At 39.7% G+C, this 18,491-nt stretch overlaps 1 protein-coding gene across 1 annotated transcript in view; it reads right to left on the bottom strand.

Moving 5' to 3' along the window:
* The window catches only part of KIAA1549L (KIAA1549-like ortholog), a 62,830-nt gene that overhangs the window by 30,114 nt on the left and 14,225 nt on the right, over positions 1-18,491 (bottom strand). The window contains exons 9-11 of the mRNA XM_010022628.1: positions 16,131-16,294; positions 10,255-10,445; positions 6,563-6,690 (exon numbers count right to left, since the gene is read on the bottom strand). Of these exons, the coding sequence (XP_010020930.1) occupies positions 6,563-6,690; positions 10,255-10,445; positions 16,131-16,294 (483 nt within the window). The remainder of the gene's footprint in view (positions 1-6,562; positions 6,691-10,254; positions 10,446-16,130; positions 16,295-18,491) is intronic.

The raw sequence follows: 18,491 nt of genomic DNA, 5'->3' as shown, positions 1-18,491 counted from the left end.
CCTTTCCAACCCTATCCATTCCATGATTCTATCAATGGAGAAAAACACAGAAAGCCAAGGTCTGGGAAACACTCTCAAGCAGGTGGATGTGCTTTTCCTTTTCTTAGGTCATTAAATGGGCAGCATTAAAAATTTTTGAAGATTTATTTAGTATAAAGGGAATGCAAATATTGTAACCAAACATCAAGTGTATACCCATAGTATAGCAAACTATGCCACAGATCTAAAAGCCTAGCTCCTTAGGAAAGAGCCTGAGTATCAGTATTTCAAACAGAAATCCTGAGTACTGAGTGTAAATTAGTAATGTGGAAATAATTTTCATTTTAGAGGAAAATCTATACAGAAAAATATTAAAAATTTTCTACATCATCTGAATCATCCCCTTGGCCAGCTGACTACCTCCAGAAAGGTATGAGCAAGAGCTCTTAGCAATAAAGAAATGAATGTTTCTGAAGGAGTTTGTAAGCCTACAAGTAAAATATAAGTGTCCTACCATCAGTATCTGAACCGTTTCGGGACTGAAATACCTCTCCATAGGATACTGCAGCATATCAGAAAACATACTTGTTTACACATGCATCAACCCCCTTTGCAAAATATACCCAGCTGTGAGACACTGTGCTTGTCTTTCATGAACAGCACAAATATTATATTTTCAGAGAAACGGATAGCTTAGAGGTGCAGTTCCTGATTACAGGAAGCTGTTCATGATTCCTCCTGGATACTATTTTCTCATATGCAACATCTGCTAAAAGCCAGGCCATGTGCCTGAGGTGCTGCAGTCCTGGGCTTGCCTGGGATCCTGAAAGAGGGGTTGCCCAACCAGGTCATCCAAGATCTCTAAGCCAGTATTTGCAGGTTTTAATGAAACTGTACACATGGGGTGTCTAGTCTTCTGTCAGCTGCTTGTTTCATTCACTTGCTATGCAGGCTTCTTGTCCCTATTAGCAGATGCAAGGATACCTCTTTCTGTGGTTATACCTTCTCCTTCAACCACATCTGCCTCATCTATTAAAATATCAAATCATTCCAAAAAGGGACACTGTACTTCATAATGTTTGTAGAGAATCCATCAGCCCCTGTTCTTGACTGACACTTCTGTAATGCCATCCTACACATGTTCAATAACTTTAAAAACTTATTTAACTCACAAGGATGATGACACAAAGAAGATAGGGAAGGCATGAGAACCTACAACAGAAGCCACTTCTTTAAGCAGTAAAGTAGTGCTTTATGAGTTTTAAAAGGCTTTGCGGAAATAGGTTTCTATTTGCACAATAAACCCATACATTTGTCTTCTTCAGTGCTGGCATATTAGTGAAAGATCACAGCCATCCAGACTACCCCTGGATCTGACGGCATGAACATCCACACGCCCTTCGTGCTGTTGCTTGGATGAAAACTGCTGTCAGACTCAACCAGTGGCAGTGCAAAGGTCCTCTGAAGGGGAAGGCAGATCTGAATTAAGAAACAATTGTGCAACCTGCAGATCCCAGTTCCTTCAGAAGTCTGCTGCAACAGGCGCCTTAGCAACACAGGATAAAGTATTTTCTTGCTATGAGAAATGCAAATAAAGACTGGCTCAAAAGAAAAGAAAAGAAAAAAAGCAAGCTGGGTTAGCCATGCTGACCTAAAAGTCCAAACAGAAAGTATTTCCTACTTATTCCATGCAAGTTCCACCATGCCTGTGAATACAGCACCAGGGTGGCCCCATGGACAGCTTGGAAGTGCCGGGTTGCTCCCAGTCTCTGGGGAAAGAGGCAGTGGAGCACTGGCATCTTTTGCTTTTGTAGGAGCGTGAAGAGGCTCAGAAGTTCACAGAACAGGTTCCAACACTTGGCTGCTTCTTGCAAACTGAAACCAAGTGGAAAAGCAGCAGGAAATGACATTGGCTATGTCTGAAGGAACAAGGAGTCCACTGTCAGCAGCACAATGCTAGCAGCGTCACTGTGCTTGCTACATCTAACACAAGCACACAAAAAATAGACAGTGGAAGAAATGGAAAGAGTATGGAGAAATATTAGGCTATGTCACACAAGCTGAAAATTTTGGGGAAAAATAAAGAATCAACGTGTAAAGCTTCTGGGAGGCTCAAGAAGAACAGTAACTGCGCCAGGACAAGGGACTGCAGCTGAACAAGTAGATTTTGTTCAATCTTTTTTTTTTCTTTTTTCAATGTCAGGAAATTACCCCCGAAAAGCCTAGGAGTTTACTGTGAGCAGATGAAGACTTAGATCAAGATCCCCACTACCATTTCCTGGGGCAAATGAAGCTAATAGTTCAGGATGAGGGAATGAATGACAAAAAGAACAGACTCTTGTCTACACCATAAATTCTTCCCAGCACTCTGATTTCTCAGCCCTTCAGAGGCACAGGCATCGTGAAAGGGAATCATCTCACTTCAAACCTGCACATATGCTCCAGTGCGGTTGTCTGAGCTTCTTCCTTACTGGAGGGAAAGGTGAGTACCTCCAGAACAGAGAGGTCCTGTCCCAGTTAGCTGTGACCCTCTGGAATCACTAGAAAGCCTACTTGGTTAGGTTAGATTAGGAAGCCAATTTTAAAGGACCGAAATTTGGCAAGATAAAACCCCTTCCACTCTAACTTGCGTTTCACCCACCCTGCACAGAGAAGGCAGATGAAGGGTTCTGGATGTTTGCTGGAATACACCACATCCTCCAGCTAACTCTTTGTCAAAGCAGACTGCTACATCGCTGCTCCTAGATTCAATTGCTGTTGCCATATATCATTTCAATTTGAGTCACTACAGACAGCTACTCAGAAATTCAGAAAAGCTGGCTTCAAGGCTGAGCTGCCACATCAGCCAGCATGAAAACCAGTGGCCCACACTTCTGTAGAATAAAGGAAGCGGTGCATCATGGCTTGGCTGAGTTAGATCCAAAAATCCCTTTGATTTTAGCTAAGCCAATAATACAGACAACTTTTCCTCCCTAGCACTTTGTTCCTGCAGACACCTTATTTTCAGATATCTCTACAAAGACCAGAAGGAAAACAGAATTAAAAAATTAAATGACAGCTTCTGCCTGGACAAAGAAAATGATAGTCTTAGAGACTGATATCTTATAAAGGAGTGAGGCCCTTGACTTGAAAGACTTCTGAAAAGTTACATCTATTTCTAAAGACAAAGACCACATGCTTGGAAGAGGAGAAGTATTCCAGCTGGGATTCCTAAGGGGAGGAAAGGAGAGTTTCTTACACAAGGAAGTTTGACAAGATGCTGCTTGCACAACTCTGCCTGTAATGTGTGTGTCTCCTTTCACAATGATGAGGTTCAATTACTTAACTGGGCTCAACTATGTGAGAGTTTGCAGCTCAAAAGGTATGGAGTCATTTGCTTCACTAAGAACTGCTATCAAACTAAAGCTTTCACCTTTCTCAAAACAAACAAGCAATCATGACCTCCCAAAGATGCTATTGGGAAAGCTGCAAAACCAAACATTTAAATATTGGAATAACAACAAATACCATTTTCACTGGCTTCGTTTTGTGAGGAGCTGGTGAAAGGAAACGTTTTACTGTAGGCTGCTGTAGTTCTTTAAATACAAGTGGGTTCAGCCATTTGCTTCACCCTGAATGACGTTTGGCCTGATGAAATGATAGATGAAAGTGTTAATATCCTGTTATTCTCTTCCACACTCTCTTACAAACCCATCTCGGAAATTGCCAGTACCTCTGTGTGCTGCTTCATTCATCTCACAGTCCTCTAACATGTGCAACTTGGCACTTGTTAAAAAAGGTTCTAATTTTTGTTTCTAAGTGCCCAAAGTAACTCATCAACTTTTAGAAAGGAAACATCCTATTAAAATACTAATAAGTGTTTTCCAAGAAAAACAAAAAGAAACAAATGCAATTATCCTACAAAAGTTCATCACTATTTAATACAAATAGATATTTTATTCATGTTTTTGTTTTCCATAGAAATAAGGCTTAGTTGAGGCGTACTCCTGATCCTCCAAAACATCAGGTCCTTAAGCCAAGCCTGTCAGCCTAGGCTGGGTTCACATTGTTCACTCTCAGCCCTGATACATTCCGTTTGAAGTCGATTTTGATACCATATAGTTTATGTACTGAGGTAACATCCAGTGCTGTCATTTTTCCATGTAACTAAATGTCAGCAATAAATAGAATCTAAAATTGGTCTGTAACTATGGCAACTAATGAGCCATTCTAACTTGGAGTCCCCAAATCAAACATGTGACCATCAAGGGATTCATCCCAGTTTTAAGACGCTGCTTTTCAGGGAAGAAAATATGCTGCTGCTTTTGCTGACATGCGCATTAGAGGAATCAGCATACAACCAGGTGAGGAAGCTCAAGTGAAGGAAGTTGCTCTGGAAGGAGCTGACATGTCTACATGGAGGGCTCTGCAGACAAGCTAGTTTATGCACAGGTTCCTTCAAAGCCAGAACAGTTGGGCAGAAACAGCCTATCTGTTTCACACTTTTTATATATGAATATAGTAGTATGTACTACTACTACAGAGGGCAAACACTGCTCTTCCTTTCTGCCACAGGTCAAGACCTTGGTGCCAGCATGCAGTAGGAATGCATTATAAGAATCCATAGTATGAATGGAGTATACACTAAAGATATTTTCTCTATGGCACTAGAACTAGAAATCATTTAGGTGCTTTGAATAAAGAGCACCATGACCATAGTAGATAACATCATTGTTCAGGCTTTTTTTCAGAAGACAGAAAAGAGGAGGTAAAATAAACATGTAAGTACAACAGTTGTTAGTTTTCCAGCTCAATTTGAAAAGTGTGTAGTTACTGTTATCAAATAAAGTTGAAGCTAAAATTATAATGGATTTAAGATTTAAAAGGAAAGATCAGTGTTCCCTTATACTACATGGAAAGGTTTGTTTAAGTAGCATGTGTATGTTCTAGAAACACACTACAGTCCAGATCACGAGATGTTAGATGTTAGTCAACTCTTTACCAAAGAAGTGGGAAGTTCTTACCAGTTTTCTTTGAAGATCTAAAACCTAACAAAATTAAAAAGAAAAGAATACCTTCACTTAATTATTTTACCTACACGTATAAACATAAGCTGACACTGGCTTTGAATATTGGCTTTCCTGAGAAGGGAAATAAAAAACCACAGCATAAATTACAGCTTTTAACCATGTAAATTATAAATGTTGCTGACTCGTAAAATAAGCTGCATTTGAAACAGTGAAAAAATAATTATGACCCTTGAAACTTCGAACCATGAAATATTGTTATGCTGTCTGTGAAAAAAAAAAGATCTTTGAGAAAGACCAGTCAGAATACCTGTTATTACAGGTCTGGAATAATCATTAGAGTGACAGATGTGTCAGAAGAAAGCGGTACTGATGACAAACTGATGACAAACACATAACAAAAGACAATTAACAACTTTGCTTCCCTGTGTGAATTTGCAAATGTGCATAAATCTCAGTGAAGGTGATTTAAAAACAGAACACTGCAGTTACATCAGCTCTATGGTCCCCACAGGATGGTTCATGAATGGAAAGAACAGAGGACACTTATAAATGCAGTACGATTTTGATGTACAAAAGAGAGGCCATCTCTGGTGCTTTATATCTGTCTCTGTATTGCACTGTATTCCTGCTAAAGCAGCAAAGCCTTTGCATGACACTTTAGTATTAGGCATAATGACCATCAAAAGATGACATGGTCTGACACCAGGATTGCCATCAGGTGATTTTCTGGAGAAAGGAGAAGAGAGCTACACCAAGATTTTCTCTTTAACCGAGTCCTTCTGTCCACATTTACATCTTAACAATTTAATTATAAACTTGTGGTCAGGACAGAAGCTGATGAGACCCCATCCAGTTTAATTCCCTCCCTTTAGAGAGAAGTGATCAATTGGTTCACCCACAGTGTTTCCCATTCATATGGCAAATATGGAAGCAAAGCTCTAACTCAGGAGAAATAGGCAGAGAGACAGCCAAAAGAAAAGCAAGGGGATTGAATTCAACTCTCATCAGATGTTCCTGATACATCTCAAGTCATAAGGCCACTGTCATCAACCAAGGAATTGTGAAAAACATCCAGTGTGACATCCTAAGTGCATCAGGAAAAGCTGACAGTAAGTCTTAATAACAAAAAGGTATGACAAGGAGGATAAGAGATGGAAAGTTAAAGCACTGGCTCTCTTACACTTTCGCAAATTAATTTTTACCTAGTTAATTCATCTTCATCAGATCTGGGCCAGCTTAGCAACAGCAGTAATGGAAATTATTATCTTAAGGCTCTATGCAGAAGAAAAAGCTTTAAACCCTGTCCGCCTACTAAGCAGCATCACATTTTCATTAGTTTACTGGTATTTAAAGAAGAAAAAAAAAAACAAAAAGAAAGAAATCTTGCAAAGGCCCACACAAAGAGTAGGCACCATAGTGTTGATGTGAGTTTGAGAAAGTCAGAGCAGTAAGGAGGAAGAAAAACACCAACCAACCAAACAAAACAACAGCTACACACAGAAAATGCGCAAGTACTGCTGAAGATATAGTAAGATGGTTTCAGCACAGCCAGTGCCTGCGTGGGTATGGCTCACCATTTCTTTTCCTTCCTTCCTCTTTTGCCACTTTCTGCGGTGCCATTACTTTCTGGAGGGAGCTCCGCTCAGAGCTGGGCTTCCCCGACCCATTGCTGATGATGGAGCCGTTCTGACTTGGGGACCGGCTGCAAGTAACCATAGCAACAAGGGAGAATGTGAGTTCTTCCTTGTAAACCTCATCTCAAGGTTATTTCATCTGCACACAGTTTGCATCACTGAGTTTTCAAGCCTGATTTTGTACCAAAAGGAGACAGAATATAAACTGCACATGAAACACAGTGAAGGCAGGAACAGAGAACAGGACTTCTCAATTAGTTCAGGGTTAATGGGTATCTTAGTGGCATCAAATGCAACCACATCTCATGCACAACCCCCACAATGACAGAAGTGGCACTGCAGAGGACAGAAAGTCCTGTTATCAATTCAGTGCCATTTACACAGCTAAAATAAAGCAGACCTTTGTTTATGTATATACAGCTAAACTAACCCCTTCATTTTTTAGCCTTCATTTACACTCAACTTGTTTTGTCAGTCACAATGTAAAGTTCAGTCACTCACTTTACACATACACACACACAATGTGATAAGAAAATTCTCCATTTTTTTGGACATAACCTGGTTTAACCAGCACTATTACTTGCTGGATCTTCTAAGAAAATGCTTGTTTTACTCAGCCATTGCATATTCTTGCCCTAAAACTGGTCCCTGCACAGGCCAAGGAGGGAGGACAGAGCAGAACTGCTGCAAGCATTCAGTCCCAACCAGGAGCAAGAACAGAAATGAGCAGTGTAACTGGGCTGCACTGGGAGCAAGCTCTCAAAAGTTCTCTTCTTTCTGGGGGAGCAAATTACTCAAATCCTAATGCACAAGTTGGGAAAAGCAGGCCAAAGCAGAAAGTGTTAGACTTGGTGCTGCTCCACATCGGGACATGGCATCACAATGTCGCTACATGTAAAACTTGCCACAATGGGAATGAAAACTGTCTACAGGATCTGTACTCATGCACCCGTCTACAATCTAGCATTGTCATGACTAATGACAGGATAATGTAAATAGGTTGTATTAGAGAAAAAGAATGGGCTTAGTCACAATGACTTTCATTTACAGAGGAAAAAATCCAATCAAGTTCTATTGCTGTCAGAATGGCTTTACATCCAGAATATGGTACTAAAGCAAAACAACTGTAAAAATCATCCTAAAAATTATTGCCAAGACTACATTGCCAGCTCAAAACTTTCATTTACCTCAGGTTCTGACTGCCCTGTCTGGTCTAAGTAGAGAGCTTTTACTGTGGTCAGAACAGAAAGGGACAAGTATGAGCAAAGTAATGTTTAGGAACTCTTGTTTGAAGATATCCTAGGTGGAAACATATATAGATAATTTGAGAGAGGCTTGTCCCAGCTACAGGGATTTAGGAGAACTCAGCATGCAACCCACCTCAGTCCAGCCCAGCCTAAGGATTTTCTTGTGAAATTCCATTGAGGCTAAATACTCCTGAAAAGTAACATTTCTCCCTTATAAACCTGCCTGCCACTGCTAATGAATAATCCTAGCCTGTAAAAACAATCCATCCAGGACAGGCCAACACATGAAGAAAATCTGCTCCACTGGGGAACGAGGAAAAGCAGTGAGCACAGATAGTTTGCAGAATGTTTTCTGCTGCTACCAATCTAAGTATTCATCCTTTTTAAATGGCCATGGTATTATTAACCGTGAAGTTTCCTTCAGTGTTAATATCAGAGAAGATACTCTGATCAGTTACCAGTCACTCCATGGCAGTCTGATTTAGATTGGCCTTTCCTGGCTGCAAAATAGCCTGGATGAGAGAGCAAATACATAAAGGTCAAGAAAGATTTCTTCATCTTCAGAAACCGTTAAATTCCATCCCCAGAAACCGCTCCTGGGAATGAAAAAAGCCTCAAATTCTGCATGTTCTCACTTACTCAAGCTATCACCCTGAAGGAGACAAAACTAACTCTTAGTTATTTGCTTAGAAAGGCACAACACATCTTTGAATGAGAATAACTTTCCTTTGACTTCCCAGATCAAGTTTGCTTATCAATGTTTGTTTAAAACTGGAGATTAAGTAGAGGAGAATTTCTGCGCTCATTCAAAGGACTGAGTGTTTAATCACTTTTGTCAGAGGGTTCATTAATAGGGCTGGTTTACACTTTTTGTGTGTGTCTACACGTGACTTTGGAGACACTTCAAAACATATTGAAGAACAATTCTAGTTCCTGCAAAGGCTTAATCTGTGGTGGTCCAGCACCAGCAGCCACAGACGGTGTCATGGTTATCTATCATCTCCCATGTAATTTGTATTTCATCAGAGGACAAAAGACTTCAAAAGGGACAAGAGCTGCTTGGTGCACACATCCTATATAACCTGACTCTCACAGTTCAAATAGTTATGGTATGAACAACATATCACTGACATTAAAGCGCAGAATAACAATTCACACCCAAACCCAGTGAAGCAATCACAGCAATCAGGGGAGTTCTCTGCTAACTAAGTCCTCTATTGGTACTCCCTGCAGTCAGCTCTCTCCATGTTCTAGGTGATTTACTATGCAACCAGAGAAGCATGCCAAACCAGACACCAGCTCAGGATCCCTCTGTTTCCCTTTTTCTTCAGGAAATCCTCAGCTTATGACCAATGTCAGTGAACTAGACAATGACTGTTACCTCTATTAAAGCTGCTTACCTAACAATTTCATTTTCCTCTCTTCCCTTCAGTATTATTCTTCAGCAATAAAAAGTTGATGATCACCCACTTAATTTCAAGGAGAGCAGGTCAAAGAAAAAATCCACTTGAACCATGCAAAACAGCTAGGATAAAGGGATAACCCGCTTTCCTTGCCTGAAATCACTGAGACAAGAAACAATCACCTTCAGCTATTCTCATGATGATTGATGGTAGACAAGAGATAAAACCTCCTAGTGGGAAAGGTAGTGAAGAACAGATTGCTCGAGGAAGTTGTGGTAATCCCACCACTGGAAGACTTTAAAAAAGTTAGATGAAGTTGAGTTAGGGGTGTACTTGACCCTGCAAGGGAGAAGAGGAAGAGCCAGACAGCTTCCTGGGGACATTGAATCTGTGATCCTACAACCCTGTAGACTTACTATGAATAAACTGCAAACCTGGGACACTTTACCCTATACACTGATGTTATCTGGTCTGTTCTTACACTCTCAGAAGTTTTGTCTGGCTGTAGATGCTTTGGATCTAGAAGTCTTTCACAATTTAGTGGATGTTTGGTGTTTTCCCTTTCTGCTAAGGAAGGCATTGGGTGCAATTCGGGAGTGACAGAGTCTGTTATTAGAGCTACAGCAACTTAGAGTGGCTAAGGTCCTGTCCTCTGGTTCATCTGAGAAACAATCACTGTTTATGCTCCATATCCCATGCTTTGTTTGGGTTCATCTCTTACACAACACCAACATGCATACAAGAGCCACTTCCCGTTTACCTACTCTATGCATGTACAGTCTCTGAAGATTTCACTTTATTTTATCCTGCACTTTGCAGCAAACTTACACATCCAGCGCAGACCAGTGATATGCCAAGAATTTATCCTGGAGGAACCATCTGCCACACACAGAGCCTGGAAACCAAACCTTGCAGGTTTTTCCTAAGCAACCAGCAGCACATACCCTATCCCACCCCTCTTAGGAAACATGCCAGTCTGTACCTTTTCCTTGTTTCATTGGATTTGGCAGTTTTGATGGTACTCCCATCCTGAGTAATTTCTCTCTCTTGGGAGGCAGGAGCATCTCTAACTGGAAGCGGGAGTACAACGGTCTCCTGAGTTACAGGTAAAACCTCATCTTCAGCTCCTTGCTGACCTAAGTGTTGCTTGGCATAGTCAAAGCCTTGGACAGGCTGCAAAAAAAGTGGGAGAAAAAAAGAAATTTGCAGCATGCGTCATATGTTAATATAAAATTTCCACTCCAGTATAAAATTTTCCACTACCCCTTAACTTCTTTAATTACATGAGGTACAAATATGTAGATTGACATAGGCGCGCCCAACAATGAAGCCATTTTCTGATGAGATCTCCATTCCACATATTTTAATCCTGATTAGCAAGTATAAACTTGATCTTGGCTAACCTTTCATACCCTGCTGTAACACCCCCAGAAGTTCCTTTAACAGACAACAGAAGAATGAGCATATAGAAGAAAAAACTGGAAGTGAGACAAATAAGACCCTATAAAAACCAGAAAACTTTCTCTGACAAAAATCTCGTGTTTTCAAAGAGGGTGAGAGTAATTTATTCCAGATCAAGACAAAGTAAAAAAGGCACACATCAAAGTTTCACGGGCAGCATTTTCCAGAAAAGGGTCTTTTTTTCAGATCAGTGAAATTCTATTTCCCCTGGCTGCAGTTGCCTGCTGGGAAGGTTGTTATTGACTTCACTTGTTTCTCTTGGGAAGAGGCGCTTGCAAAAGCCTTATCTCTCCTTCCCTGACGCCTGGCCGGGCTTTTCCTGCTGCCTTTGCAAAGAACAAGTAGAACTGCACAAAAAACAACCACCAGGCACCAACCTGCATTTTCTATTGGAAAAAAGAGAAGGAAAACCAGTATGAAAGATAAATTACTCAAATTCCTGACCACCTCTGGATAAAATATGTAACACAAAAATGTTCTTGTTACACTAAATTGAATTAATTTACCAAAACCTAGAAGGCTGCTCTTTCTGAAGTACAAAGACTATTGACAGAATGCTTTAAAAGCACCACAAAACACTTCAGAAGTGAGCAGTGGTGATTTTAACCCTCAAGCATACTTTGGGAAGCACATCAGAATTGAATAGTCAGTAACTGAACTGTCTCTCCAAGGTTTCTGTCATGTTGTCATTGAATATTTTAGTTCTGGAAGAAAATCAGCTGGATAAAAATATTTGCTGATAGCACAGAAAAAGAATGAACTCTGAAGAAAAACTTTCTTTTGTTCTGTCCCTTAACGAATCTGGGTTCTAGCTATAAATACAGATACATTTCATAGGTGATCTCAATCTGAAAATAATGGTGCTGTCTTCTATTTTTTAAAACAAAAAAACCCCATGCTTTTTGTTTATGGGCGTGTTCATCACATTCCCAGCCTCCCATTTGAACTGAGGCTGACAGTTTCTAATGTGCTCCCATACTACAGTATTCCTCTGGTAAGTATCTCTGGTGCATTAAGCAGATGCTAGCTGAGGCAATGCTGATTTGGGAGAACAGACATCTCCCCACATTACCACAATGGAACTTGCAACACATCAGAGAAATGACAATTCCCCATCAACCCGTAGCAAGTCATGAGGATCTCACCCCCGACGGAGCCTTCTGCTTGCCCTCCTCTGAAAGGAGGGTACCACACAAGCAGCCACCAAATTAGCTACCAACGGAGGAAATGAAGAAATAGAAGGAAATGAAGAAAGGGGAAGCAGAAGCTGCATGAAGGACAGCTGGGAAGAACTACTGCACAACGTACTAGATAGTGATATTTTTAACCAAAACAATGGTTTTCAACCTTATTATCTCAAGTCTTAGTCAAGTCTCTCCTAGATTTTCTGCAAAAAAAGTAACAAACAAGAAAAGCCAAACAAATCAGGTTTTCTCCCTCCTTTGAAAGAGAAGTTTTAACTTACATTTAGCATCTTAAAAAAAACCCACACCACAACAACAAAAGAATAGAAAACTAAACAACCCCCTCGAACAGAAACAAACCAGAAGCAGCAGAACATGAGAATTACTACAGAACTCTGTAGAGTCCCAGCTAGGATCTGCCAAAGGAAGAAAATGAAGGATTAGTTTAATCTGAGTTCTACTTACCACCATGTCTAGTAACAAACTGCAATAAAGGAAGAGCTGAAAAAGCCGTCCTCATCAGCAGACATATTGCGTTAAATAAAATTTGATCTTGGATCCCTGCTTTGTAAAAGCCCACAGGAGCAGATGGCTTTACCACCCGTGAAGGTAGCTGGCAAGACTAAATCTTGAAGCACTGCAAAAGTAGATGTCCAATACAGCCAAAGTACTGAGAAAGACCCAAGGACTGGGATTTGAATATTGCTTTTGAAATAATAAATGAATTATGAGACCATTAAATTACACTGCCTGGCAAAGGGCAGATTGAATATAGGAAGTTCTTGTTGTTTCTGGGACCTTTTTTCCTTGTAATGATCATGAAAAAAGACACTGATATTAAAAAAAAAAAAAAAAAAAAGGAAAAAAGAAAGAAAATATAAGAAAAAAAGAAAAAAGAAATAAAAGAAAGGGAGATCAGCCTCCCTCCTCTCTGCATGTACACCCATGTACGCTGACAGTTTCTCTCATCTTTTTTTTCCATGCCCTTTATCAAATTGATAGTGATTGTTTTCTCAAGGCCTGCAGCATTTGCTTTGGCTTGCAGGTCTTGAACTGCAGATCTTATCTCTGTTTACCTGCAAGCTTATTCCTTCATGCTCTAAAAGAAAGGCAAGGTGATAAATCAGATTACAGCCCTTAAAAAAGTCATGTTGTGAATTAGAAAGCAAGGGAGGTAACAGCTAACATCTATCCAAAACCTCAAAGTAAAAACAGTTGCTTAAAATATAAACAGCATTGAAAGAACATTAAAATAAACTCCCATCAGAATTTCACTGATTTGAATTTACACTTGTTTTCATTTTACAATTGGAGAGACAATTGAAAAAGATGGTAACAGTCCTTTTTCCCTGCAACTTAGTCCAGATGTCTCTGACTGTTAAGGCAATGCAGAACAGCAACACAATTCCTAAGAAAGATATTATAAACTAGACTGCATATGAGACGTCATTTTTTAAACTTCACTTACGTAGCCTTCAGTCTGTTACAATAAAAGAAGTCATTCCTTAATTACCAGGCCAGGCAGCAATCCTGCTGTTAGGTTACATCACCCCCCAGCTACAGAAGGATATGTAGTGTTCAGTGCTTCATCACCCTCCGTACTGTGCTCCTGGAGGGACGTGGCAGGCAGCTCTGCTCTGGGAGGACCTGCAGTGATGAACAAGCAGCTCTGCTCTGCCAGTCCCCTTGGGGCAGGACTTTTGGAAGCCAAACACCTAAAAGGGCACCGCTGAAAACAAAACCAGCTGAAATCCAAGGCTGTGAGTATCCCATAATATTCTCTTTTCCTCTCTATACAGTTTGCTGGATATTCAAAAGGCATCAAAAAATTGCTCCAGTGATTCAACAGCAAATCTCAGACACGCAGAAACAAAACATTAAGGCTGCTTCTTAAACTAAAAATCACTCTACTGTGACTCCACTTACAGAACAGATTCAATATTAATCAAGCAGTCTCAAGTACTTTTCTAAGCCATGAAATATAAGATACTCATTTTAAATGTGATATAGATATGTGCTGACCTGCTATATGTATTGCCAAACTGCATGAAGTGTAGCACTTCAGCTCAAGTAATCATCATTATTCCTGATATCCCTAATGCTGGAATTAAAACTAAAATTGTTATTTTCAAAATGACCTTATTTCATTATCTTCCCCAGACACATTTCTTAACCTTATTTTAAGTAAAGATGCTGAGATCAGGAATGACAAAACCAGACCACTCCCTGTCCCACTGCAGAATTTATTTTCCACAGTCCATACACCAGCATATGCTCTGAACTAGGTCCTGGCTGAACCTTTTTGATGAAGCTATCATTGTGAAATTAAACAGAAAGCAATTTAGCTTTCACTTTGAAATGCATCACTTCTCATATAAATGACTTCAATTAAATTTCATGGAGTCTCAAAATCGGCCAAGAAGGGGAACTGCACTCTTGGAGTGGACCTCCTGCACTCCAGCTGCAACTGTGAGCAAGTCTGCAGGAAAATCTCCTGGAAGGAGCACAGTGTGGCTGCTGGGGGCACAGCATCAACTGGTTTGCTCTGCAGATCTAACTCCTGTCTGATGACATTGACTGATGATGCAAATGTAACCTGACTGAAGAGGTTTTAACCTGACCATGTATCTTACAGCCTGATTAAAATCTGATTTCTCAGGAAGAGTTAAGATTCAACCTTCTCTTTCTCTTTGGAATGGCAGCTATGGATTAAATATTAAAACAGTTTCAAGTTTTTTCTGTGCTGTAGCTTCAACCAGCAGTGTTTGGGTTTTTTTATTTAGGAACTTGCTTCAGCTGTAAAGCATCCCATAATGATGGCCAGCTCAAAACAATGTACAAATTCCATCTCATTTTGTTCTTTAGCTAGGACTAAGATTACATATAAGAAGAATCAAGTGGTGATAGTATTTGCAACGGCCCCTAATAAAGCCTGATTTGCATTTCAGAGGTTTCAGTGGGACATTATATGATCTCACTGCGGTGTCACTAATTTTTGTTTGTGATATTGTTTGTTTCACTTTTGCAGATCTAGTTCTTAGCCCTAGTTTGATAACACTACAATGAACATACTGGAACCAAAATGGAAGTGTCTTTTTCGCCTCATTTTTCATACAAATGTCTTTTTCAAATTGGCACCAGCTGCGCCTATCTGCAACTAACCTAAGATGAGGAGAAAAGAGCTGTCATATGCATCATGCCTTCCTTCAGCTCTCCCTCCAATCTACATTTTTCAGCAGAAGCAACAGAGCTGAAATCACAACAATCCTGCTGTCTGTAGCATTCGGAAACCAAAGACAAAAATTATCATTTCAATCACATGCCAGTGGAGAACAAAGGCAGCTAAAAGGGTGAAGGAACCATATGACCTACACACAGGGTCCGTAGGCTAAAAACTCCTCACTTTGGGTGGCTGTGCTTAGGAGCCATTTATTAGCAGCATTGAGGAGGCAGACTTTTTTCCACTACAGAGACAAATCAGTATTCTGTGACATTTTTCTGTTAAAAGATAGAGAATCAAACTGGAAACACATTTGATTTGGTCCAAAAACAAACAAACAAACAAACAAACAAACAAACAAAACCTGTAATCAATATGGGTTAGTAACTTCAAAAAAAATATAATTGTTTGTACCCAACCAACAACATCCTCAAATAAATTAGAAAGTCCAAAACATCTGAATGAAAAGTGTCAGTGGGAGAAATTTTCTGAAAAACAAATGGAAAGAACATCTGTTGGATCAGCAGTTGGGTGGAGAGCTTTTGGTTAGGATCAGGTCTGAACTGCTGCCCAAGTCCAGAGCTCCAGTCATTGCCACCTGCAGCAGGTAGGAGCTGCTCAGGAGATGGGTTAGAGAATGAGGTCCCACAGGAGATGTGCTGCTGATGAGGCCCAGGCTATTTTATGAAGGAAGCCAGTGCCTTGAGTAAAGCCAACTCAGTCCTAATGGGTCAGTGCTTTACATCACTGTGTAATGGCTACTCTGTCACTCTTACTGACAGGGGACAAGCTGTGATGGAAGTTGATGAGCCCCGAGGAAAAGAGAAGGATAATTGCTGTGACCGGTGGGTGGCATCAAGGACAGAGAAATGCAAAGATCCAACCTATGAGTAACAACCCTTTCAATTCCAAACCTCCTTCAACTATCAGAGAAACACAGTTAAAGCCTCAGAAAGCAAATGGACATCTTGGATCTAAAAACCAGTCACTCACTTTTGCTCTCTGAGGCAGGTTCATCATGGTGTCTGGTTTGAAGTCGTTCTTGTTCTTTCTGCACAGAACCGCTGTGATGATGATGATGATAACTGTAACCACAGCAATGGGAGCCAGCACTGCTGCAATGATCCACAGGTTGTTTGGGGGGTTCTTCACCACAGCTATGGAAAATTACAAACCAACATTGGAAACTTCCACTGCATAAACACAAGGTTTAAATTGCTTCCAACACAGACTTCAACTATCTCCATGTAATAATTAGTACAGAAAGATTGTTAGCAATCTAGCTATACCTTTTTATTTGGTGAGTAGAAAAGAAAAATAATCAGCAGCACTATTTAATTCCCAAATCCCTGGACTCTATTTTTTTATTTAGTTATATGTTAGTTATATGCAAAAGCCACCATCAACTCCCAAATCAAATTAGAAATCCATATTAGATATCACTTCAACAGTTCATTTACAGAATGAACAAAAAAGGTGCAAGTAATATATCCTTCATTATTTTTCAAACACATAAGGTAGCATGTGTGTTAAAAGCGTACACATGGAGTCCATATCTGGTATCAAAGATTTACTGGCTCAGCAAGAGTAAACTGGCAGAGCTTTTTCAAAACCAGTGAAGCTAAGCACGCTAATAGTTATTATTGATATCAACAGAACAATAAAAAAATACTTCTCTTGTGCTCTAGAAATGCTTTATCACAGGTAAGGTTGAAATGAATCCATCATTTCTGAAGGAGAGGAAATGATGAGGTTGGAAAGAGCTGTTTGCAGATATATTAATAACGGTACCAGGAAAAGGGTACATTTCAGAAATGCAGTGATGCTAAAACATTTTAGATTCCATTTTATCCCAATGAAGTCCCTTACTATGAACCTTTAACAACCTTTAACTTGTAAACACAAAGAAGAGATCCTCCTGCGACAAATCCCTGGTTCTCTCATTTAATTTCTTTCTGGAAAAACACCAGATAATCTTATGATGATTAAATTTGGTTTAGGATTCACCATGCTATCTCTATTTAATTTACTATACCACTGGTTGCTGGGATGAACAGGCAATTGTAAGAATACCAGTGTAAAGCAGCCTTTCCCATTTCCCAGCGGACTAATGCTTTCAAATGTCATTGAGCTTATTAGCTGTCAGAGGTGCTCAGCTGATTTTAGGATCTGACTTCAACTGCATACCATCTTGTTCATTAGCAGCTATGAAAGCCAGCTGAAAGTTTGTCTGAAGTTTGAGCCTATTTTCTTTGTAGATCTACAACTTTCTGTAAAGCCAGTGTGGTTTGCTGGGTGATGCAGGAGTAGCATCGCTAGGTACACATCTTGTGCACAGTGTAAGAGTAACCGCACAGTTAAAGACTGTCCAAAAAGCCAGGTTGAAGCCCTTCAAGGTTCACTTTTCAATGGATTTGCATATTTCTAAATTACTGACTTTGACATTCAGTTTGGGGATGAGAGAGTTGTGGGGAACGAAACCAAATCTGAATTTTATCAGATAACAGTGACTTTAATTATCGGCTGCTGCAGTGGGAGTAGCAAACAATTGTTGAAAAATTATACTTATTCTTTCTAGGGAATTATACTTAGAGGAAATTATGACCTTATGGCTAATAGGACAGATATTTAGGAATCCTGGTTTACATCTTTAATTCAGCTACGAGCCTCCAATGTGACCTTGGGTAAGTCAATCCACAGTGCATTCAACTCAATAAAACTTCAGTGGATTTTGAAGTAAGCCTTTCCTTCTGGTGTAACTCAGCCCCTCACTTTTAAAATGGGAGCATCCACAATTTCTGTTATTTTCTGTGTTCTCTAACCAAACTACAAGTTCCTGAGGGTAGATGTCTTTTCCTCCTACATTTTGGTACAGAACTTTTCATTCTGCTATAATAGAAATTATAATGAGTAAAAATGAAGCACGCACAAAGTGTTTTCTTTGGGAATACAAAGACAGACTACAAATACTGCATCCAAAATGAAAAAAATTTTTTTCCATAATAAAGAAAGAAGACAGAAATACCTCCTACATCTCATATACTCTAGCCTCAGATACTCAGTTACCTGGGGTCATAATTTCAATTTCCGTATATTCTCTTCTTACAGTATTCTATGCATATTTAACTTATATGAGAATCTACAGATGAACCAGGCTGCTTTAACAGACCATGGAAATACAAAGTTAGGTAATGAGTAGCAGATATCATAATTATCTAAATATCTATATAAATCAAAATACTGCACAAAGAGCTAGGAAACTGCTATGAATTATCTATAACTGCTTTATTAAAAACCACATTCAAGAAATATTCTTATAGAAAACAAAGTAATGTAGAATATAAATGCTCAACC

The sequence above is a fragment of the Nestor notabilis genome, unplaced genomic scaffold (assembly GCF_000696875.1).
Source record: "Nestor notabilis isolate BGI_N333 unplaced genomic scaffold, ASM69687v1 scaffold4699, whole genome shotgun sequence".
In the NCBI taxonomy this organism is placed as follows: domain Eukaryota; kingdom Metazoa; phylum Chordata; class Aves; order Psittaciformes; family Psittacidae; genus Nestor; species Nestor notabilis.
This window is presented reverse-complemented; position numbering and strand designations above follow the sequence as displayed.